We start from the raw sequence: 24,711 nt of genomic DNA, 5'->3' as shown, positions 1-24,711 counted from the left end.
TTTTACATGCAAACGTATATTAAATGTCGCGATTGTCGTACACTTTTTTAATGCGGGTAAATTAACTAAATGAGTAATATTATTGATTGCAAAATGCAATGCAAATGTTAGGAAGGGCAAGAGAAAAATTTACAGATACATATTTTTGCAGATCTTTAGAACATATAGCCCCGATTAGAGATGTAGAGTCTGCGACAGAGAGAAAGCGAAAAAAAATTTATAATTCCGTCCAGCATTTCTATAAATATCGAATATATATCTCGTTTTACTTAACAGACGTACCTACTGCATATTCGCATAAAAGAGCATTTGAAAGTCGAGTTAGATTGCATCAATTTGGGTTTTGCAGATTATTAACTTTGACAGTTTCTCCAATGTGCCACGCATTGACAGCAGTTCGCAGTTGTTTTTCCGGATTTTTGAAATTAAAATGTTTGCTTTGCATTTAGCGCTGATTGCAATTTAAATTTTTTTTGCTTGTTGTTTGCCAACCAAAAATAAATCTACCGTGGTTCGATACACAACTTTTTTGTTATCAATTTTATTTGTATTATTTTTCTACTAACTTTAATCCTTTTCACATTTGCAGCTCCATTGCCAGCTTTAATAAGACCTCACGCTCGATTCGTGCCTGGTCTGATTGTACTGGAGAGCGCGATCATTTGATATTTTACGATGGCAGCTCCACAAATGATCCCGTCCTGGCCAAATATTGTGGCGGCGATTGGTTGCCTCGTGTCGTGTCACGGTAAGTTGAATGCATGAAATCATAGCATACTTTTCAGCTTATGCGGTTGTGCCGTTCTGTGTTGCGTTGTGACTTCAAGCTCTTGTCAGGCATTTATTTAACGCCATTTCTCTTTTATGAAAAAGTTAAATATGAGCCGAGCACAACTCATAATACATTTACAAGCCCAGTCAGACATACAAACTGACAGAGCGCCATTTTAATGAGCGTGTGTTATGTGTGTGTCTATGCCTGTGTCTGCGTGCGTGTGTGTGTGTAAGACCGCAGTTCTAGTGCACTGCACTGCAGTTGGCCTGGGGCGCATGTGTTCCAATTCAGTTACACATAGATACACTCACACACACAGACACATAGACACTGTTTATGGGGCTTTGTGTGTGCCTTGCAATTGTGCGCAATGCTTAAGAAAAACCGGAAATTGGGTTGCTCTGCAGACAGACAAAGCAACCAACAGACAGACTTAAATAGAGACTCAAACACACACACAAACTCACACATGAACACATAAATAGATTTATGTGTGCGCCATTTGCAACTTTTTGCTTGACTATACAAAATGCACGCCTATTGAAAACATTTTGATGCATGTGATTTATGCAATGGAAATATCTATGCTCATTAGGTGCCAAGTTCTTTAGAGAGCTGTCACTACAAATTCTTAAAGAGCAAGCTTAATCATTGCAAGCACTTGTATTAAAAGTAGTTATAGCACCATTTTGAAAATAGTTTTATTGTTAGTATTATTATTTATAACGAAATGATCATTTTTAGAGCTAAATAACATAATTTATTATTCAATCATTCCTTTGAACATTTTGAAAAATGTTAAATTAATATAAACTAAGTCGGGGAGCTTTTATTTCATCGATATAACATCAATTAAAACCTTTAATGCTGGTTTTGGCGACCTTTCCATTTTGTAAATTTTAGTTTAGCTGGTTTCGGACCTGGGACCTAAACAAAAACATGTGGCAGATACAAAACTCTGTTCCTATTTATAAATTTACGCTCATTGTGAAAAGTAACTGAAACAAAGAAATTTCCAAAAAAAATTGATGAGAATTGAACCGGCGTCTTCCCGTTTATCCCGTTTATACTTAGGCTCACTACGTTATGTACGCGTTGTTTTTGATATTTTTTATAAAAACTTCGACCAACTTTTCGCCCCACTTGGAGCTGGTATTTTTATGCTAATTTTCACCGCAAGAGAAAGGCAAAATATTGGCCACATACGTCGTGCGATTTGGGCTTTGCGCTCAGTTCTCTTTTATATTAATTCATTATGATTTTCCATACTGTGAGCTTATTGCATTTGCTTCCAATCAGGTTTTTGAACTAGTTCAACAGTTTCTATGTCTTTCCATGCTTATCTCCTTTCTGGTTCGTGGGCTCAGTTTTAGTGGTTCGCTTTTAGAATCAGGCTATAAATTTTTAAAGCAGAAACGCCCGCATGAAAAGGGCCTCGAAAATGGCTCAAGTGCAAACTGCGCGCACGGGCCACACCTCCACATGGCATTTAAGTGGACGACGTCCCCCGAGCAGCCCTGCGGCCATTTATCTGGCACTTCACATTCTGTTTTTGTTGTTATTTGGCTGGGCAAAGTTTGCGCTTTTCGCTGACTCTTGAGACATGCACATCAACTTTGATTGTTGTTGGAATATTTGTTGTTGTTGCTTTTTTTTTGGTGTTTATGCAGCTGCAAAAAAGGTTTGAAAGTTTAAGTCACGGCACAAATTAAAAGTTACTCAGGCAGTACGATGATTACAACTGATGTTGATGATCATGATGAGGACGATGGTAATGATGAGAATGTTGACGATGGTGGTGAAGAGAATCGTTTCACCTTGTTGCTTAATCTCTTAATGAGTTGCATTCGGGCATTTATTGACATTTTGTCGAGGACGCTGGGAAAATTGCGAGAGCTGAAATCTTATAAGCAAACATGCACAGCACGGGGAACGCATCAAGAATGCATATAGCGTAAAATGCACACTGAAGATGACGATGAGGCCGAGCCTGATGGAAAGAAGTGGGCGCACAAGCCACGCCCCCAACCCCACACTCACACATACACACACACACACACCGACGTGCACAACGTTTGAGGAAAAACGGAATTAAGTTCGCTGCAAAGTTGTCCTCTACAGAACGTCGCCCAGCCCAACATATTTTCCAACCGACGTTCTCAACGTCTTTCGCGACATGAGAAGACGAATTATAAATGCACACACACACGCACACACACACGCACACACCCGCACATGCACATACACATACAAATGCATAGCTGCATCAGCTGGTTCTGTGTGAGTGTTGGCTTACAGACACCTCAGACATGACAGTCATACAATTTTGCCTGCCATCTTTTTTTGCCGCGCTCTCGCAACAGCCCTGACTTTCAGCACACAGTGTGCGAAGGGGCGCATGTCGCGAGGGAGGTGAAGTGTTGCGGAAATGTTGCCACATGAAAATTATTAATTTCCCAGTGCAACTTAAAATTGCAACAAGCTGAAAGCGGCAAGCAGCAACCTGGCAACGTCTCCTTGACGTGTCTGCGCATTTTTATTGAACTCTTTTTCTTGGTGGGGTCTTCAATTTGTGCGCCCCCCTGCTTGAGGAAAGCAGCTGTTGCTTTTCTAAGTGTACGAGTATGTTAATTTTTCTTCATTTTTTCTTTTATTTTTTGTGTCACTTCAAAGAAGCTGGGAAAGCGTTAACTTTTTAAATGGCACATTAATTTTTCGTTAGTTGTTGGTTTTTGTGCAAAGTATTATAATTTCGTTTCGAAAGGGGCGTTTGAAAACCGCTTAAGCATTCACATATAAAAAGCATGCATAAAACATAAAAACTTGTAAGCCGGAAGCGGCTTTTATAAAGACAGCTAATTTTAAAATAAGTCCATGTGCATCATATGTCATGTAATGTATATTTAATCGGCTCCAGCAACGAATCCTTAAATATTATTTTAGAAAAAGGTTTATTATCCTTAAATATTATTTTAGAAAAAGGTTTATTAACTCCTTCTTCCGAAACCAGAAAACACCTAAAAAGATTTTCCATAAGTCGCAGATGCGTGAGAACTATTTTAATAAGTACTTACTACATCTGCAAGGGTATTAAATCTTCGGCACTCCGACTGAAACTATTTCATATAGTTTTAAATTATTTGATGTCTTGTGGTAACAAGTCACATGCTAATGTTGAGTACCTGAAGAGAAAGTTTATGGATGTATGTGAGCTTGTGTGTGTGTGTGTAAATATGTTAAGTTAAGTTCTCTCATAAGCATTTAGTTTGAGTGTTTGTTTTTGAGCTAGTTCTTGTACTCATGTGTTTACTTTGAAATGAGTTTTCCTATTTGTCAAAGTAAATTTAAACATGCATATGTATACATATATTTGGCTTATAGCCCCTTTTAATGATATTTTTATAACGTGTGCCCATTAAAAACGTGCCAAACTCACGTGTTCTTCCATAACTAGGCACCGCGCTTAGTAATAATATCATTAGCTTCAATTTACATAATTTTGTTAGACACTGCTTGTGGTTTTATTTGAAATAGTTTTATTTTCTACAAAAGCAAGTGGTTCGTTTAATTTGACACAAACCAAATGCGCTTATAAGCCTGTTATTGGCTGCTTTAGCATATAATCAACTGGCCACAGAGCGACCCTGTTCATCATTAGAACTAGTTCAATTAGCGACCGAACTTGACTGTGTTTGCTTCTCAAAGCGAGCATCAAATTTGCTGGTAATTCTGTTAACCAGCCCGCTTGCTTCGCACACAGAGCCCTCGGTCCACTTGATTTGACGGGCCATATACCACTCTTAGAGCCGCCAATCTCTCGATATGTTCGTGCGCCCGCCATACCACAAGACGGCGCTGCCATTTGCGGTCAGACATTTCGGTACCGGGGCATGTGCAAATTCGTGACCAAAACAGGATGTGGACGTCGGTTGGAGGGCTGGTGAGGGGAGCACCGAGTGCTGAGTGCTGGTAGGGATGGTGTATTTCATGCGACGCATTGATAACCACCGGCAAAGGGACAACGTTTGGAGACGTGTGCTGGTTTTGTGTTGATTTTACGACACCCGCAAGTGCCGCAGGCCATTAAGTACCCAAGTGCTACGCATCGTAGGGATCCAAGCAGGCTGCGCTGGGAGTGAGTGAGAAAGAGACAGCCAGAGCGGCAAAGCCAACATTTGTGGGCTTTATTAAAAATTAATTTACTTTTCATTTGCAGTTTATTGCACTTGGCAGTGACAAAAAAATACGTTGCAGCAGCTGCCACTCACAGCCCTCCCCCGACTCGGGCACAGGACACGTGTCCTCTGACTTTGTGTGTCCTTGCGTAGGTGTTTGAATAATAAGAGCACCCGTCTCGGTTGCTGTCTTTTAGCCACACTTACACGTATTAAAAAGCCATTTGTGTTGGCCATATTTGATGGCTTTTAGCATCGGCCGTGTGGCGCGCGTGTGGAGAGCCGTAACAAGCGGCAGGTGTGGGCGAAAGCTGTTCAAGCTGCGGCCGCCTCTTATTTTTTATGTATTTTATATTACTCATACGCCGCGTAGGCCGTTGATATAAAAATTCAATTTCAAATTTAAATTGAAAAGCTTTGGCAACTTAATGAAAATGACCTCAAAAGCTACAGCAAATTGCAGCAGTATTGCCAAAGCACTCGAATCCCCAAAAATAGCTGCTGAAGTGCACGCAAATTTCATGTGCGATTAGTTATATTGATCAATCGAAGGAATTAAATGTATAAGTGCAATGCATATGCTAAAAATCTTTCTCAAAATGCACCATTTTCATAAGGTTCAGTTCGCAAGCTCTTTAATGCCTCTTTTATAAGAGAGTGCCGCTTTCTAATGGTAAGTGGCAGTTCTCACACTTTATAAAACTCAAAAGTTAACACTTAAGCCTTTTAATGTTACTTTAGGAGCAGTGAAGCAAACGCTTGCCGAAGCAGTTCCCTGCCTCTAAAAAGTGGCCAAGTTTTATGAGCACTCGATGTCATTGCCATCGTTGGCCAGCAACTGCGACTGGGGGCTGTGGGGCTCGACGCCCTGCCGCTTGCGCTGGCGTCGCGTCGTCTACAACAAATGGTGCAACACCCACGGCTGTCATTTCATAATTTTTGGCCAAAAATCGAAAGACAAACGGCCCCGAAAATGTTGGCCCGCAGTCGAAGAATCGCTACTTGCTTGTCGCTTGTTATGCCAAAAAATTTGCCTAAAACTTTGGCGTGTCCCACCTCTCAGCAGCAGACAATGGCGAAAAAAGTTAATTTGGCAGCGAAAATGCAAACAAGCAGACGACAAAACGACTGCCGGACACTTTAAATAGGCAGGCGGAACGGACAGAAAGTCGGCCCGCAAAACTGCTGGCAAAACTGGGAACCAAAACAGCGCAAAACACAACAAAATACTGCGTCATACTTTTAGGCGCGGCCGCCTTTTCTGGCAAGCACAACATTTGTTTATTTCCCTGCCTACTAAATACATAAAAATCTGTATGTGTGTGTGTGTGTGTGTGGGCAACAAATTTACGGCTTCACTTGATTGTCGAGTTGTGCAAATTAAATTTATGTGAAACTACTTTTCTCACGCCTCTAATTGGAGTGCCCAATGCTGCTGGGCAGTTGTTGTACGTGACCTATGCGCAATGTTGTTCAATAATAAACTGCCGATGAATGTGTTTTTTGGCCTGAAATAATTGTAAATATTTGTATAATTTAAATATTAATATTATTGTTTTTGTTTGTATTATTTAAGTACATTAACTCAATTCTTTAAATTGGCAGTTTATTAAATCTACTAATTTCTGTTAAAGTTATGTCGCTTATTTCGCAATAGGTCTAAGCCCAAAAATACACATTAGCTGCTGATTTAAACCATTTCAAATCTAGTAATAAAATTATATTTTAATAGCTGCTGTCAGATAAAATATTTGTTACTCTTAGGTATTTTAAAATCTGATATGAGTCGCTTGTTTCCAAGAAAATTCAATGAATCATTTTAAAATGTTTATAAAAGATTTACTTATATTAACCCAACCATTTGTCTTTTTTCAGCGGCCCGGAAATGTTGGTGGCTTTTCACTCAAGCCCCTTCTCAGCGCCCCTACAACAGGGTATACCCAATCGCGGCTTTGAACTGGATGTGGATATACTCTTCACTGATTCGGACTCGTATGATTTTGCGCAGGGCACGAAGAATCTTTGTGAATTTCATATAAATGCATCGAATCCGGGTAAGTAAATGTGAATGATAAGAAAGTCAACCCAATGATTTAATGAAATATTAATGGGCGTGGCACAGGCACACACACAAAGAAACAGACCCGAAATTAGGTCAGCTGCACATATAATGCACTCTTGAGTTTCATTTCTTCCCGATTCCCTCAGCCAGTGCCGCTGCCGCTGCTGCTTATGCTTTAATGCAGCACTGATTCCGCTGCCATTGTTTTATTTATAATTTATTTATATTTATATTGCTTACTCAGCGATGCTGCTTGAGCGAACGCACGCACTCCCCGAACACTCAAGTGCAACTCCAGCTTCACCAATTTACTCACGGCGAACAGCTAAGTAATTGGAGCACGGCGTCTTGCAGTAATCAAAAGTTGCATCCACTTTAAAGTTCATGTAACCTGAGTAGCACCTGAACGGGGTGGCTACCTTTCATTAGCTTCGGGGCTAACCTAAGCTGACTTAATGGGTTTTTAATTCGATTCGAGGCCAGACGAAATCAAATTGCGTTGATCTGGCTGCCAAAGGGGACTGAAAGCAGCAATTGGTGGACTAAAATGTTCTTTGAGTTTTAAAAAAGCTCATCATTTGAATGTCGTGCATAAATTTGGGATGTATCTGATTCGAATATCCCTTCCTTTTTATATATTTCACATATTTTATGGTTAGATTCTTATGTTATGCTCTATTTACGAAGTGCATACGAGTATTTTGGTTTGTTTTCCCTCTTCACCTACTCAATAGTTGCGAAGGTAGACTTTTTACTAATTAAAGCTGTTATTGCACTCTGAACAGAGTCGGTTGCAGCTCTTACTTGTTTTTATTTGGATTTAAATTGTTGGCTGAGCTTTTTATATTTTGCACAAAGTATTCCGGCTGCTGTGTACAAATATTTAAATAAAAAACAATTATTTAAATATATTTTTTAAAAAAATCCATTAAAATAATCGAATTCAAACAGAAACTGAGCAGCAGGATGAACGCAGTTGCCAAGTGTGCTGCGCCGTAGATATGCCCTTAATACACTTACTTAATTGCGGTATATTGTAAGCCCCCGTATTCTTAAATTGGTTTTTATTTTTCCTGCTGGTCAGCGGGCGGCTGCATTTAATTGAAAAATTATTAAATGAAATTTCGGCGCGACTGCCCGAAACGCAGTCTGGCAACTTGTGCAGCGCAAAATTGGGCAACGTTCTTCGAGCCCTGTGCAAAATGGTGCTTGTTTGTGTATGTGTGTATATGTGTGTGTGTGTGTGTGTTCAGTGTGGCAGACGCTAATGTTCATTAATTTGCACTTAATAATGTTTGAGTAGGTTTATTTCCTGGCCAACGCTTGGTTGCGTTTAATTTGTTTTTTTTTTCTACTTCTCAATCTTGCTTTATTTGCAAATTTGCCTTCATCTAAAATTATTTTTCGCTCTGCGCAGGCGATTTTGGCAGCTGTAGGCAACATAAATGAGACTACACCCATCCCGCTCACTTAAGTTGTGCTTCTATTCGTTGAAGCTGCTTTTCTATGCTCGTGTTGTTGCTGTGCTCATTAACTTGCCAGCTTATTATGTTTGTTGTTCCTCGGCCCGTTCTGGCCGGTTTGTTGTTTTTGCTTAATTTTTGACCGTTTAACTTTTGTGAAATGCCTTGGCAGCGGTATTGATTGCGGCAACATCTCCATTTGCGTCTTTGCTCTCGCCTTAATGCGCTGGGAATTTGCGCAGCTGTGTCTGTGTAGAGGATAATCATTAGACAGGAGCGTGATATTGCCATATCTATCACAGTTTAAATCAGTCTGCGGCAAAGGTTATAGAAGAAGACATTAAGAGCACAATATCAACATTTGTCAGAGCAGCTGCTAACAAAGCTAATAAATAAATATAGAAATGTGCAAAAGACCAATAAAATATCAAAATAGAACACTCCGCTAGATTAGCTGAAAGATTTATGCACCAAGCCAAAAACTTTGCACATAATAATTTGTGAAGCGGCAAACAAAACTTTTGCAAGATTTTAAAATCAGTTAAGAAAATTAAATGGCTGTCGGGGGAATCTATTTTCATTAGATGCCAACAAATTAAAACATGTTTGAATTAGCCAGAGGCAAGGCATAAAGTTGTTTTGCAATACCCTAAAGTTCTTTTAATCTCATCGAGGTAGGCGATGTAGGCAATATTTTAGTATTTGATTAATTTTTATTTATACATTTGCATACAATACCAATCATAAATACACACGTATATATACTTTTTCCTGGCAAATATAAATGCAAATTTCTGTTAAATTATTATTTTTACCATATTTCGAGTTAATTTGTTGGTATATATATATTTCAAACAGGTTTGTAGGCTCTACAATTTGATTTATATTTGTGAACAATGTTTGCCTTGGTATCTTTTTATAAAAAAATAAAATGTTTAATTTACAATTGCCCGTTGTACTACTGAAAATATTGCAAGCTTCAAATATTTACATATACAAAATGCGGGCTAAATTTAATATGAACCCCAAAGTTTGCATCTACCAAATATGGTTGAATATGTCCAAAAATCGGGCCCGAATTTATTTATTCTTTTGTGCAGGTTCTGCCTAATGCTATTATTGAAAATAATATACTTTGCTTTGGCTGTTTCTCTTTTTTTTGTCAACAAATGTTTTTCTTTTATCATAAATAAATAGTTTCCTAAAAACGCAGCTGTCTTCTTAAACAGATCAGCTTTTGCTGACACCATAGCTGACCGCTTAGTTTCATATAACTCAATCAAATTAGGCTTATTTTAAACATGGTCTTGTAACGAAATACATGCATGCTAAATTTAATTAAAATGCTGCACAGCTGACACAAACAACACAGAGAAAGAGAGAGCGAGAAAGAGAGAGACAGACAGAGATAGAACTTCTGTTTGTCGGCTTCAATGCATTTTAGGTTCGGCTCAGAGCCGTTGAAGTTCTACATTTAATTAAGCTTAATTGATAAAGTTATGGCAAAATCAAACCAAATTAAATATGCAACAGATTTTGTTACGTAATCAATGGAATGAATACAAATGCAGTCGACAACGAACTCTAGCCAAATGAAATTGCAGTTTTGTTAATCATACGCCGAGTATTACATTCTGTGTTTATATTCGTGGGTTTATCACGCATTATTTACATGCCACACACCCGCACACACACATAAGCACACATTGAGCTCATTATTATAACTTTCAAATGACCTTTGCTGTTTATAATAAATTGTTTTGCTCGCTTTTAGCATACTACATATTTAAATGCAATGCATATTGAATTTGTTGGCTCCTTAATGATGATGTTTGTTGTTGCTGCCGCTGTTGTTGTGGTTGTTGTTGTTGTTGTTGTGCTGAGGGGGCAGTGTTGTACAAACAAAACCGCGTTGCGCACAATTGAAAGCAAAATGAAACGATAAATATTTGGTTTTCGTTAAAACTTTAATTAAAATCATGTTGCAGCCCGCAATAATTTATTTTTAGCGAACGCTTTCGTTATTTGTGACTGTATGTGTGTGTGTGTGTGTGTGTGTGTGTAAAGGGTATGCTAGGGTGTTTGGTGTTTGTGTGTGTGTGTGTGCGGTGTGTGTGTTTGCGTGTCGATAACAAAACAATTATGCTGCTTTGCTTTTTGTTTGTATTTTGCTTTGGCCCCGCTCGGTTCCGCCCTTTGGTCATTATAAATGTTTCATGCGCGAGCACCACATTTTCCTAATTGAAGTTGCCGCGGAATGTTGGCCAAAGTGCTGCCACTTGTGTTATTTTTTTTTTTTTGTGTTGCCTTCTGCTACAGTTTGCTACAAAAGTGTGGGTATTATTGCACCTGCTGCTGCTTTTGCTGCTGCTGCTGCTGTATGCTCGGCATTCCAATTTTACGCCTGTGGGCGCATTTACATGGCATTCAAATTGTTTCGATTAGCTCATTAGCCATTTATTAAGTCATTGAAAACAAAATTTGAAATTCAATTATGATATTTAATATGCATACATATGTATGTATGTGCTACTCTGTATTTAGCAAATGGCGAAACAGACAGATAGCCCGAATCTATTACCAAATTAATATAGACATTCTGCTGCGTAAAATATATTAGACAAGATAATTTCATTGTGATGAAATTACAAGAAAGTCCTAGAATATAGCTTTAGAAAGATATATATGTAGATAGAGCCTTAAAGGTCTCAGTTTACATAGTGAGAACGTATGCTAATTGACATGGAAATTAAAATTCATGCAAGTAGATTTTTAATTATAACTTTCATTTAATAGATTTCTTGCAATTTTTTGGCGAATCTCTTCTAATGTTATTAGCAAACTTTCCTTGCAAATAAACGAATTATGTCTTGCGTAGATACTCGGCCCGCAATTGGGTCATACGCTTGATAAATTTAACTTGACACTTAAGACGACAAGCAACGCCCTCAATCAAGTTGGCTGTCAATGCCCGCACCGAAATGTTGTTTTAATTGCCACACTCCGTCCCCCTCCCCAGCAAACGAACCCATCTAATTAACGCTAATCAACTTGCTGACACTCGAATTGCCGCCACAGAGGACATAAACACAATGGCTAAGCTGCCAAGCTTCGAAGCTTCCTCCCACACCAGACAGCTGCAAAGATTTCGAATTATTTTATGTGATGCGAGTATAATAAATTATTATATTAAATCGATGTGAGATTTGCTGCAAATTATTTATGCCCAAGCCAAAAGCAGACACACACAAAGACAGATATGAAAGAGCGGGGGAGAGAGAGATCATAGATGCTATAAATTTATTACTGTACAAGCTGGGGAACATTTCCGTTGAAGCCAAGAAGCGTTTACCCAGTGATTTGTATGGATAGATATGTGTATTGACTATACGTACCAGAGCCCTAAAAATATGCTCAAAATGTGAAGCAAATATACAACATTTTATTACAAATAAAGCGAAGAAGGATGCGAAAGCATACGAAATTGTGTACTCATATCAACAAATACACATGCAATCTTCCATATACATATACATATATATATATATATATAAATGTGTGTGTTTAGAAAGGAAGGCAACTGGCTAAGTACAATAGATACATTTCCACATTGGCGGAACTTGCTTTGGCATTTTTATTGATTTACGGATTATTGTCGAGCAAGTGGAGCGACGAATCTGAACATTGTGCAACTGGGCGAATGGCGACGAGTCCAACGCTGTTACAAGTTCTTCAAAGTTTTCTAAGATTTTTTGCCATCTACTCGATTCGGTTTGGTCTCAGTTGTTGTTTGCAGCAACGCCAAACTTTGGGCCAAACTTTAAGCAAATCTTCTTGTACAAACGCTGCGCGAGAACTTGTTGAAATTTGTACTTTTTAATATCAAAAAGTCAACAGGCAAAAAAATGAAATTAAAATATATAAAGCAAACATACTATGCGGAGTTGAGTACCAAAATGTGCATTATTTAGTTTGCATTGAAATTATGATATGAGGTTCTTAAAATCTGTTTCAATTTTGCATGGCATACTTTTGTGGGCGAAATTTCAAAGATTGGGAATAAATGTTGCTAAATATATTTTATATAAATTTAATAAATAGAACGAACTTTTGAAACAAATCTAAAATAACTCATAATAAAGTACGCTTTTTATTCAAACCTATTTGAAAACCCATATGAAATATTTTCAAATGTCAGCTGAAATGAGGAGAAAACCAACACGAAAACGTCCCTCTATTATAATTTTGTCATAAAATCGAACCACAATAGAAGCGGATGCATTCAAATGAGGTCATTGGCTGGCTGATTTGGCAGACAATGGTGGTGGGGCATGGCGGTTCAGTGGTTGGGGACCGAATGAACCAGACATGGCATGCGAGCATATATTTGTTGTTTAGTTTGTTTATTGAGTTGCAATTTTGTTTGCAATCAGCGGCGAAATGCAAGGAACGAGCATGAAACAACAAACTGGCAATCGAAACTAACGAGAATACCGAGAATGGTTGGGTTGGCGGGGGCAAGAACATGTCAATGTATGGGCTGTGATGCGCAAACAGCAAACAGCAAATTAGCATATTTGCACATAACGACAACATTTTATTTGTGTGCGTTAGTGTGTGCGTGTGTATGCGTGCGTTTATGTAATATAAATATTTATACATGAATTTGTCAATGGGTAGTGCTTTGTTTCTGTGGCCATGGTTATAAACTTTGCGCAATATATATTTTTGATTTCTATGGCTGTTTATTTATTTAATTTATAAATAAAAAAAAGTTTGTCTTGATTGAATAATGAGATGATGATTAATGCCCAACTCAAAGCGTAAGATCTAAAAAAGCTGAAAAGAGAAAATATATCAAAATTTTGTATGAAAAATCTTGTATATAAATGTGCTTTGCTTACGTGCCGTCGGACTAACTAGCGAGAGGTTGCCGGTTCAACTCCAGCAATAATTCTCACTTATTGAATTTGCTAAATTAATTTGTTATTTTTCGGTTTCGAGGAAGGAGTGGGACTGGTAAACACGCGATTGCATAGATGAGAGGCTTAAATTTCATCAGGCACGCGAACACCTTAGTTTTCAATAACTATTTTAATTAATTGTAGTATTCATTGGCTTTGTTTGATGACTGTGCCCCTTAAACCAAACACTAAATTAGTCACACATGATTGGGCAGCCAGTCAAGCGTTTGAATTATCATGCCAGATACGAGTAAAATCAATTAAAGGAGCAGACCTACATCAGCTTTGACACTTCTCCTTTACACATACATACAACATATGAGATTGCAGATGTGGGCAATTTAGTTGCTGCGAAAACAAATCGTTTGCAATCAGCCGCTGCTGCATAAAGTCCACGTTTATTTTCTTCCTAATTATTGGCTGAATCACATATAAATCAGCTAAATTGATTGCCGCCCAATGCCGCATGCAGCAGCATATTAATTGAAGTTTAGCTGCCTACCCGCTGCTCTTGTGATTTTGCCCGAAAATACCAAATATATACATATACATACCATTTTATGCGCGCTTATGTGTCGGAATATTTGAAATTTTCTTCCTTACATTGTAATTAACTCGCTTTCGTTTACGGAACCAAAAACACAAATTTTTGCTGGTGACCAATTGGCTAATTAGTATAGTATAGGCTTTAGAAAAGAGAACAGATGCAGAGATTCTAACTAAAAGTTAATATCTTATCATAGTGCAAAAAAAATCGATAAAGGCTCAAATTGCATATAGAAGAAAAGTTTTTAACAAACAATTCACTTTCAGTTGAGCGTGGAATCAATCATAATCAAATAATAATAATAATATATAAATAATTATATATCTGTGCTTTTCACAGAAGAAAACTTTTAGGTCACCAAAGATTGTTTTAAATTCGGCCCAAATTTTCTCATTTGTATAAACTAAATATGCAACATATTTTGCCTGTCATCTCTTGTCGCTTGCAAAAACAAAATGCAACAAAATCTGCAGTGAAAACTGTCATCGAAAATTCCAATAAAATTATTGAATCACACGAGAGTCAATGAAAAGTACTGTGATCTAAATATGTATATTCACAGTGGACACTCGGCACGAGTGTACGGCCATTCACTCTGTATTGTGTATATGAAATGTAATCATTGCTATTTTGTGCGCCACGTGAATTAGTTAACTTTTGCGCACGGCCAAAATTACATTCGCACACACACACACACACACACACAGGGAGAAGAGCCTGTGGGTGGGTTGGGTGGTTATGTTTCGATCTCAGCTGCAGTGGCTGTAATAAATTTCGATGGCATACGAAATGGCAGGGACGCCATTCGCCACTGCCACTGCCGGGCAATACAACAATGGCTCTGCACGGAAATAATTCAAGGCCCGGAATCGGATTCGGTGTCGGTGTCGTTGTCGGCATCGACGCCGATGCCAAAGTTGGAGCTGAACTCGTAGCCGGTTGTAGGACCTGCTGCCGTAATAGTAGTAATAATAATAATATGCTTATCAGTATGCCATAAAGTGCGACTCCGACTATCGGGCCACGCACTCGTCGATGGAATGAGTCCTGTGGAGAAATGTTAAACAGTGTAGGAGTTTACTTTCAGGTACCTTGTATATATGTTGGTAGTTTTTGCTGGCGTACCGCAAGCGTGGCAATAAAATTGTTATTTTTGCGATTTATTATTAGAGTGCATTTGGGTTTTGCGGCATCAACCACAAAATGTAGTCGCAATTGTGTACGCAACGTAACGCATTTGGGCATTAAATTATGGGGTGTTAGTTTTATTGATTGTGCGGCCAAGGGTGGCGATGTCGGACCCTTTGTGGGTCTACCAAACCTATACCCGGCACTGGCTTGATTGACTAGCGCCTCGTTTGGCCATGTTATTTGATTGCTTGCTATGTTTTTGTTATTTTTCGATTTGTTATTGACCGCTGTGCAAATTAAATACAATTGCCCCCAGGGCGCAACAAACCGAACCATCTTCACATACAGCCACTTGCCTAGTTGTGTATATAGCATATATTTTTTCTTGTTTAGCAGTATTATATACGCTGCCCTGCCTTTTAGGCACATAAACAATTAGTCAAAACCAAAGGAAGTCTACCCAAAGGAAATATGCATGGCTGACTCCATGTCTGCTTAAAATGCAGTTCGAACCTATCTTTTAATGGGCGTAACGCATATTTTATATGCCCGAATTGGCATTGGCATTTCCGCCAAATTAGCATAAAACTCAATACTGCAAGCCGTTAAATATGCCATTGTATTGTCCTATCGGCACATTAAAATCGCATTCAAATCTGTTTATATTTATGAGTTTTTACTGTTCTGTAACTCTGTGTTTGGCTCAATTTACACCCATTTTATTAAATTAGTCCTATAACTTTTGAAACACTGTATTGATATTTACAAACGAGATAATCAGGAAAATGTTTATAATTTAAATTCAAATTGTCTAAAAAATGAATTCATTTGTACAGCCAAGTAATTAGCTTTTAAACATTTTAATTAATTTTCTAAAAATATCGTATTCTTTTATGTCTTTATTTTGTAAAATAAGAAACTCTTTTAGTTGCTCACAATATGCCAGAATTTGGTTTTTAAATTCCAGTACACAATTGCTTAAAGCGGTCTTAAGTGCCTCTCGAGGCGTTTCGCATTGGCTTTATGGGCCAGAATTGTGCCCAACCAGCGCAATGTGACAATAAAAAGCTCATAAAAATGTATTAGCTTTCTGGCATGAGGCAGAAACACACATATGCCACATGCCACAGAGTCATCGAGTCTGCAATGAAACCAATTCTCACATTTTGTCCTCCCCAGCTCAGTCCAGCTGGCAACTTTTGCCTATGTGGCAGCTGCAACTTTTGCCGCCTGCTGCCACTCGATGCGGCACATCAAAAACTCTTTGGCGTACACCAACTTGAAGTTGAAAAGCTGTCGCAGCAGCAAGAGCTTCGGTCTCGGCACAGGTGTTATCATCGATACCGTTGACGTTTGCTTCCTCCATAGAGAGCGGCACTCAGCCACCCACCTTGACACATACATCCACTCGAAGTAACGCTCTCTGTGCTGCATTGCAACAAATCGTGCGACTTTGAGCAATTGAAATGCGCGCTTCCATCGCTTTTTGGCTTCGTTCGATTTTCCCTGTTTGCCGTTTTTAATTTGTCACTCGAAGCAAAAGTTGCCAAAGTTGTCCCCCGGCTGAGAAGCAGAGCGCTCAACTGCTCTAGATGTAGTTTGGTTGTTTAGTTGGTTTTCTCGTTTCGTCTGGTTTGTTGCCATTCGGACAACTTTAATTAAAGTTAAGTGTTGCGATTGCAACATTAAGCAGCAGCAGCCTCAACTTTCCCTTTATATACACATCAATATTAGCAATTGAATGTTGCGCCAAGTTGCAGAACAAATATTGTTTTGATGCCCCAAAGAACCAACCCTGGGAAAATGTTGTCAAAACAACATTGTGGCTAGAATTTAAACACATTGACTTTAAGCAGTCGAAGTTCCGATTTCCAGATAATAAACAGTGCGTAACATCCCAATAAGATCATTTTATTCGACTGTGATTCTTTAAGACATTTAAGCTGAGACTCAAATATTAGTTTGTCGCCTTTTACAATTTTTAAAATTATAAATCCAATAAATATTGTTCATAATTTATAATTTTTAAATTTTACGTAAGCCTTGTGAGTGTGTGTAAAAAACTTTAGATTCATTATATACACTCAGTGAAAACTTTCCTTAGAGATCATCCTATTTTTATGATTCATATCATATGGTCATATCCATTTCAGGCGGGCAACCCCAAGATAGTTTTTACTGTAATATATAATCAAAAACAGCATATTTATAACAACAACCTTTTCGTTGTTATCTCAATATATCTCGACCAGATTACTATCTTTAGCACGCAAATAATAAAGTAAATAACATATGATAAAAAATGCCATGAAAAAAATTAAAACCTCGATGTATCGGCTGAAATACTAAATCTTACTTAATATTAATATGCGACCGATCGTAAAATATAGTGGTCCGATCCGGCTGGTTCCGACATTTGCACAGGCTGCAACATAAATGTTTCAAGACAACATCTTTAAGACTGTCAGATTAGTTAGTATAGGATCAGACAGTCGGTTATGGCTATATTAACTTGTCTGTTTATACTGATCAAGAATATATATACTTTATTGGGTTGGGAATGTCTCCCTTAGTTTTCGACATAATTATAACACAATTACAAGGACATACAAATTATTTCTAAACGATTTAAGCATGAAAATGCAAACAAGTAATCTAACCTCATAAGTTGAATATTTTTTTTAAACTTATTCCAACCAATACAACAAAAGATATTTTAAAGATTTAGTTTAGAAAGCCTGCCACTAAAAAAAGCCGTTTGCATATATATTTTAGTGAGTTGGTATAGTATAGCCACATTAAATATTAAGAGGTATTTTTAAAAATTCTTTAACTAGAAATTTAGCTCAAGTGTAACATGTAACATCGCAGTATTATATCATCTTGCTGATATATCGGATGACAATGAGATATTTCTATTTATTCCATTAGCTTGTTATACTTTATACACACAATTTGTGCCATTGCAAAAGTGTTTTTTATGTGCATGAGAACATATGGGAAACCTGAAAATGACTATCTGCGAGCACAGTGTAAATTAACCTAAATCACATGTAAGCCGCTTGTCACACAACATTCTTAGAGCATATTAAAAAATGGCCGTGAGTTGGCAGTGTAAACCGCAGTAGACACACACACACATGCATGCATACATAGATATGTAAATGTTATTTACATACACACATGCATATCATAATCTCTATTTATCACGCTCCCACTCAGTATATCTATCTCTCTGTCTTTCTCCTTCGCAGATGATGTTTTATTCTCACGTCGCGGCCGCATGGGACGCATTGTGAGTCCGCGTCACACGCTTCCGCCGAACACAACGTGCACGTACCACTTTCACGGATATCCTGGTGACCTGATTTGGTTATCGTTCACCAGCTACAATCTGCAGATACTGCAGCAGGCGATACACGACAACAATACGCTGGGACGGGTGAGTGAAAACGTTTGAGGCCCCAATCGAGATTTAGGGTTGGAGCTGGCTGGGCCTGTAACAGTTTGCATAAATGCATAAAATGCATGTTGGTCGATTGCGGGGTGGGAGGGAAGAATGGGTGAGTGGGGGAGTGGGGCAGCCGACGAGTGCTGCAGGAGCTGAAGTATCCGAGTTGTTTGCATTGTGTGCTTAAACGCGTCGCGCTCTATGCCAGAGGCGGATTCTCTTGGCTATTGTCTTGATTTCTATATATGCTATTAGTGCCAGTCGAGCGACACTTTGTCTTCTCACCCAATTAAAATGTGTGAGTAAAAAGCTAGTAACAAAAGCAAACAACGTTCACAAACATAGTTTATAATAATGTAAAGGCTCCAGAGCTCTGATGATGGGGAGTATGGCCAAGGGATTTCGACATTCGTTTTAAGTCTAAATTCTAAAGTCAACCCTGAGGGTAAATGAAACTGCGTCAAAATGCGATGCATACAACTACAATACCAACTACAATCAACATGGCGAGTAGTGGCAAAAACAACAACAAACTCAGCAACAAAGACAAAGGCAACACCTTCTGCCACGTGGGTGTTGAGCACATTTTTAATGTGCGTTGTTGGCTGTCTAACGGCCTGTAAATTGTGTCAAGGTAGCTGTAACTGCAAGTAAAAACTATTCGCATATATAACAGCTGGCAGCTGTGTGAAGTATGAAAGGACAGGGATGGAGTAGTCGGTATGGTGAGTGGGTCAAAATGTCAGCGATAAACGAGTAAATGGTTTTTAAGGCCAAATAAGAAAGTCTAATCCGTAAATAACAGTACGTCACTTAGTTAACATTTGTCTATGCGTGACAGTATAACATAAACTATGAGCGAGTTTCAGTAACATTTTTAAAAAAGAGCTTAAAAACTGCGAATAACAGCAACAACACAAGGGGCTTCACATACAAAGCCCACACTGAATGTTAGTAACTTAACATGCCTTAAAAATGTTAATAGCAGCAAATTTTCTTGTCATATGTGAGAAAATGTCAAGGTTTATTAAGAATAAACTGTGAACAAGTTTCACTAAAATCTGTTAGAATACAAAACTGTTAATAACAGTGTCATCAGAAGACAGCTTAACATGTCCGGCTAATATTGATTTTTAGTAAATTAGCATGCCTTTAAAATGTTATTAACAGCACAACGCGTTTTTATAATTTGAACATCCAAAGAATTACCTCAAAGTAGTCTCTTTAAATGCGCTCTGCTACCCTTTGCCTCTTATTGTCATATGTGAGAAAATGTCTATAAAGTAGAATTTTCCCGTGTGTCTCGACACATAAATTGTTCAAAGTTGCATAACTTTTTTAAGTTTTCTTCTTATTTCTTCTGTCTAGACACCAAAAGAGGTAGCATCTCATTTATTTTGGTAACAGACTTTTCAAAGCACTTGAGAAATTGTTAGGACTTGAATTTAGTGCCAATTAATTTGGAAAATCCCAATGCAGAGACACCTGAAAACAAAAAAAAATTAGGGCTCATCAGCTGTTCGTTAAGCTCTGCGTCCTTGTACAGTAAAAGAAGACAACAAAAAAAACGGATTCCAGGAATTCGCCCACTTCCTCTTCAAAAATTGGCGACAACAATTGCTCGCATCCTTGTTTTAGTCGCTGCTGGATGCAGTGTCCGTGTCAATTGCAGTAGCCTCACCTACACTTTAAATTGTAAAAAATGAAAAGCTGCCAGCAGCGTAAAAACAACTGCAGAGTAACTTGCTCCAACACACTCTCCCTCGCTTTATAATTTCCCCGCCTACCCACCCACTCGGCCAGTGGCACAATAAAAAGTGACAGAACAAAAATATGTGTAAAATAAAACAGGGGCAACAGCAGCGGCAGCAGCAAAAACAGTTCATGAATTTTGTAACAGCAACAAAAGCGACAAAAACAAACAGCAGGTATAACAGCTACAACAACAATAACAACGACAATCAACACTTGGAGCAGAAGACTGGCAAGGGGAAAGGGCGTGTACAGGGGGGCAACAGTTGGTACGTGGGTGCTGCTGTTACGGCTGATGCGAAATTGAAGAGAATTTGCAAAAAAAAAAACAACAAATAAAAAATTGCTAGAAAACTTTTTAAATTAAGAAGCAAAGTTAAAACGCCAAACAAAAAACATGTACGGCAGAAAGAGACAGGTAGAGAAAGAGAGGAAGCGAGCGAGACCGATTAGACAAAGATAAAAAGAGAGAAGAGCTACAAAATTGGGAGATTGCAGAACAATTTTATAAAAAAATGTATAAAAAATATATGTATATATAAAAAAGAGGGCCTGATATAATGCCGCGACATTTATGGGAGCCACATTCAAGTGGTGACATTTTGCGGGCTCCCTTCAACAAAACTTCCATTGTCCCTCTTCCGCGCGACTGTGTAGAAGTGAAGCAAATTCTACGTGTGCACGTGAAAAACGAACCGACAAAGAAACCAGGAGCGGGAAACGCGGCAGGGGTTTGGCGTACAGGAACGCCAATTTGAAGGCACTTAGCAGATTTACAAGTTTGGCTTGAAACTGTCATGTGGTTGAGGGTCGGTAAACTTTAAAACTCTTCCATAAACCTGACGACTAGGGAAGTCACAAGTTTCAATAAGTCTAAGGTAAATAAAGAACATAAGGAGAGCGCATAAAATGATGGAAACATTAAAAATATAACAGAAGGACAATCAAATAAAATAAAATCAGAAAATACTAGAATCAAGTTTAAACGGAGAACACAATTATAACGCTATAATGTTATGCATAGATGCACGAAATTGTAAATCTAAAGAAGAGGCGAAGATTTAATATCCTTGTAGGCGTTTGCCTTTCGTAGATATGTGAGAATAGTGAAGCTCGTAAATTCTGAGTTTGATAAAAATATCTAATATCTAAACAGAACATTTTGGCATGCAAGTATCTACTTTTCGACCGATCGTTCCTATGGCACAATCAAATGACTTACTTTCAAGAAAAACGTAAATACCTATTTTTTTATAAATATTATGTTTGCATGAAATTGTAAATATTAGGAAAAGCGACAGAAATTATTATCTGAGTTAACTAGGAAAAGTACATTTAAAATAGAAATTAAATCTGAAAAGTAACATAAACTGAAGTCAATCAGTTGAAGGCGTCTTAGTCAACAAAGCTAATGCCCCAAACCCCTCTTCCTGCGCTCCGTCGAGGATTTTTTTTTGTGCTTCATAGAAGCCACAGCTGTTTGTAACTGTCTTTTCATTATTAACACAGTCAACAATAATCACTGCCTAGACACGAAAAGGAAAACATTTCCAGCAGGCGTCTAGTGAAAATATTTAATGCCTGCAAACAGCCTGCTGGAGATGATGAAGAAGCAGACGAAGCAGCAGAAGTAGAAGCAGAGAGGCAAAGAGGCACAAAAACAACATGAAAACATGACAACAGCAGTGACAAAACGTGAAAAGACAAATAACTCACACTTGCAACTGACTCTCACTGCCGCTGTTTGAATATGTGACATATGACAAACATGTTGAGTGATGGACGAGGGGGTGAAGGGGCAACGAAGTGTTAGCACTGACGGAATGCGAGCTGGCCGACAACAAGATAAACAGGCAAAAACTAACAGCAACAAAGCAGAGAGAGAGAGAGGGAGGAAGAGGGAGAGGGAGTGAAAGCGAAAAGCTTAAAAAAATGCGTTAAGACAAAGAGAAAAGCTCGTTAGCAGATGTGGATAAATGGTAAGGGATAGAACGTATGTGCATAGGAGAATTAGAATTTACTGTGGGGAAGGGCTCTGTTGATTAACAGCTGTAAAATTAAAAAATAACATTTGGCGTAGCTACTCTATCTGAAGAGTTCTTTTGATAAACAGCTGCAAAATTGAATTAAAACATTTGAAGTTTCTTCCGAGAAGTTTTCAGATGCCCTCCGTATATTACAAGCTATAAAATTAAATTAAATTAAACTGACAAATTAAACATTTACATTTGGTGTATCTTCTGTATATAGGGAGCTCTGCTTATTTACAGCTGTTAAATTTAAAAGTACATTTGGTGTATGTTTTCTATCTGAATAGTTCTGTTGATTTACAGCTGTAAAATTGCATTTAAATATTCGGAGTATGTTCTGTATCTCTAGAGCGCTGCTTATTAACAGCTGTAAAATAAAATATTAACAATTGAAATATCTACCGTATCTGAAGAGCTAAGCTGTAATATTCATAAATTCCATTTGATGCCTCGTCTGAACCTGAAGTTATCTTGTTTATCATCTGAGAGTTTCAATCGAAACACTTTGATTGTCTGCCGTGTCTGAGAGCTCTGTCAATAAACAGCTGTAAACTAAAAAAAATACACCTGTCGTACACCTGTAAAGTTAATCAATAACATTTGATATTTTTGCTGTATCCTTTGCAGAGCGATTTGCCGCCTTGGATAACTCGTCTGCGTATGTGGGACAGCTACGGCACGTATATGCCCATTAAATCGACCAGCGTGACCACAGGACAGCCGCCGCCACCGCCGCCGGTGGCATCCTCGGCGGATGGGGGCAAACCCACGTTGTTGAATCAAAGCAACTATGGCAGCTATTACTACAGCGCCAGCAATCCGAAACTGAATCGCAATTTGCGCGTAAACATTGACAATGCCTGGAATCCAGTGGATACCTACATCTACGGGCCCACACAGTCGAGTGTGTTCAATCAGGAGAACAAGTATAGTGGCTATCAGGGCGGTGCTGGCGGCGCGGCATCCGCCGGCGGAGCTGCCTCAGCGGGCAAACAGCTGGGCGGCATAAAGGACAGCCTCAACTATTTATCAGGTGGTAAGTCCGGCCGCGATGGCAGTGGAGCTTCGGCTGCAGCTGTCGTGAGCTCGGATAAGAATAGCCAAAGCGCTGTCTCCCTTATGAGCACCAAGGGCAAGCGACGTCTCATGCTGGAGATCTACGACTACGAGACGCCCAAACTGTGCGATCACACGGCCATCGGCAGCGGAGTCAGCGGCAGCAGCGCCCTCATGGGTGGCAACAAGCAGCGGCCCTGCAGCCCACTGGAGAGCTATGTGAGCACCGGCAGAGATTTGGTAAGTCAAGTTATGAGAATCAGATGAAGAGTGGAAGAAATTTCAAATGAATATTGAATATACTAGTTCATTGTGGGTGGAAATAATCTAGAATCTGGCATCCTTGTTCATGTGATGGATATTCTCAACAGTATATTTTAATGAACATCCTATACAAAGGAATTGGCTTCTCAACTTTACAAATAGTTGTTTGTTATTTCAAGAATATTTTGAAATATTATTATATTATTTCATTAATATATTATTGAACATTAAGTATATAAAGCCTGAGGTTGTTCTGCAGCCGTCCTAAAAGGCAGTTCAGATTTTAAAATACAGCTTTACTTTTTGTACATCCTTTAAAGTATGCAAGTTTTGTGACTGCAAACAAACAAGAATTCGAAGAAATGTTGCCTGCTCTTGGGCATTGGCTTGGAAATTTCATTGTTTACATGACAGTAAAAAAGTAAAAAAAAAAAGTACAATTCGTTGAATTCAACAAATGCCTCGAGTTTATATTTATTTATTTTGTTGTGTTTTTTTTTTTCCTATTCTGCTGCACCTGGTCGCAGTGCTGGCAGAGGAGCGCCCAATTTGTCTCCCTCAACAATTACCTGGCAGCAAAGCAAGCCAACAAATTTGGCACAGTGCAAATTTGTATTTGCTTAAAACTTGACAAAATTAATCAAATTAAACACTCGAGTGCATCGCCAGACGTGCACAAATAACGACAAGCAGCAAACGGCTAACGGAGCCAACGAAGCCAACGAATCCAGCCAGGCTGGAGCGTCACCCACGGCGACTTCTTTGCCTGCTGGCAAAATTCAAATACGCCAAAGCACACACAAGCCTGACTTTGGCGAGATGTTGCTGGCAGTGGGAGAGGCTGCGCCAGTGGGAGGGGGAGGGGGAGCTGGGCGCTAGGTACTGCGTACTAGCTGCGGGCCTTGCAAATAGAGGGGACCGCAATAAGCTTGCTTAGCCTTTTTGAATGTCGCAAATATGAACTGCAAATATTTTGACGCCAAATTGAAGCTGTGCTTGCTACACTGAGAGAAAAAAGAAGGAAGCAACAAGCATACCAAA

General features: G+C 38.7%; 1 protein-coding gene across 3 annotated transcripts in view; it reads left to right on the top strand.

Moving 5' to 3' along the window:
• Window positions 1-24,711, top strand: part of LOC135433727 (uncharacterized) — a 127,710-nt gene that overhangs the window by 91,019 nt on the left and 11,980 nt on the right. For all 3 annotated transcript variants that reach the window (XM_064689939.1, XM_064689938.1, XM_064689940.1), the window contains exons 10-13: window positions 590-748; window positions 6,826-7,004; window positions 18,372-18,559; window positions 22,978-23,646. In XM_064689939.1, the coding sequence (XP_064546009.1) occupies window positions 590-748; window positions 6,826-7,004; window positions 18,372-18,559; window positions 22,978-23,646 (1,195 nt within the window). The remainder of the gene's footprint in view (window positions 1-589; window positions 749-6,825; window positions 7,005-18,371; window positions 18,560-22,977; window positions 23,647-24,711) is intronic.

This window comes from Drosophila montana, unplaced genomic scaffold (assembly GCF_035044405.1).
Source record: "Drosophila montana isolate Dmon_TW-CO22-7 unplaced genomic scaffold, ASM3504440v1 contig_3218_1, whole genome shotgun sequence".
Lineage (NCBI taxonomy): Eukaryota > Metazoa > Arthropoda > Insecta > Diptera > Drosophilidae > Drosophila > Drosophila montana.
This window is presented reverse-complemented; position numbering and strand designations above follow the sequence as displayed.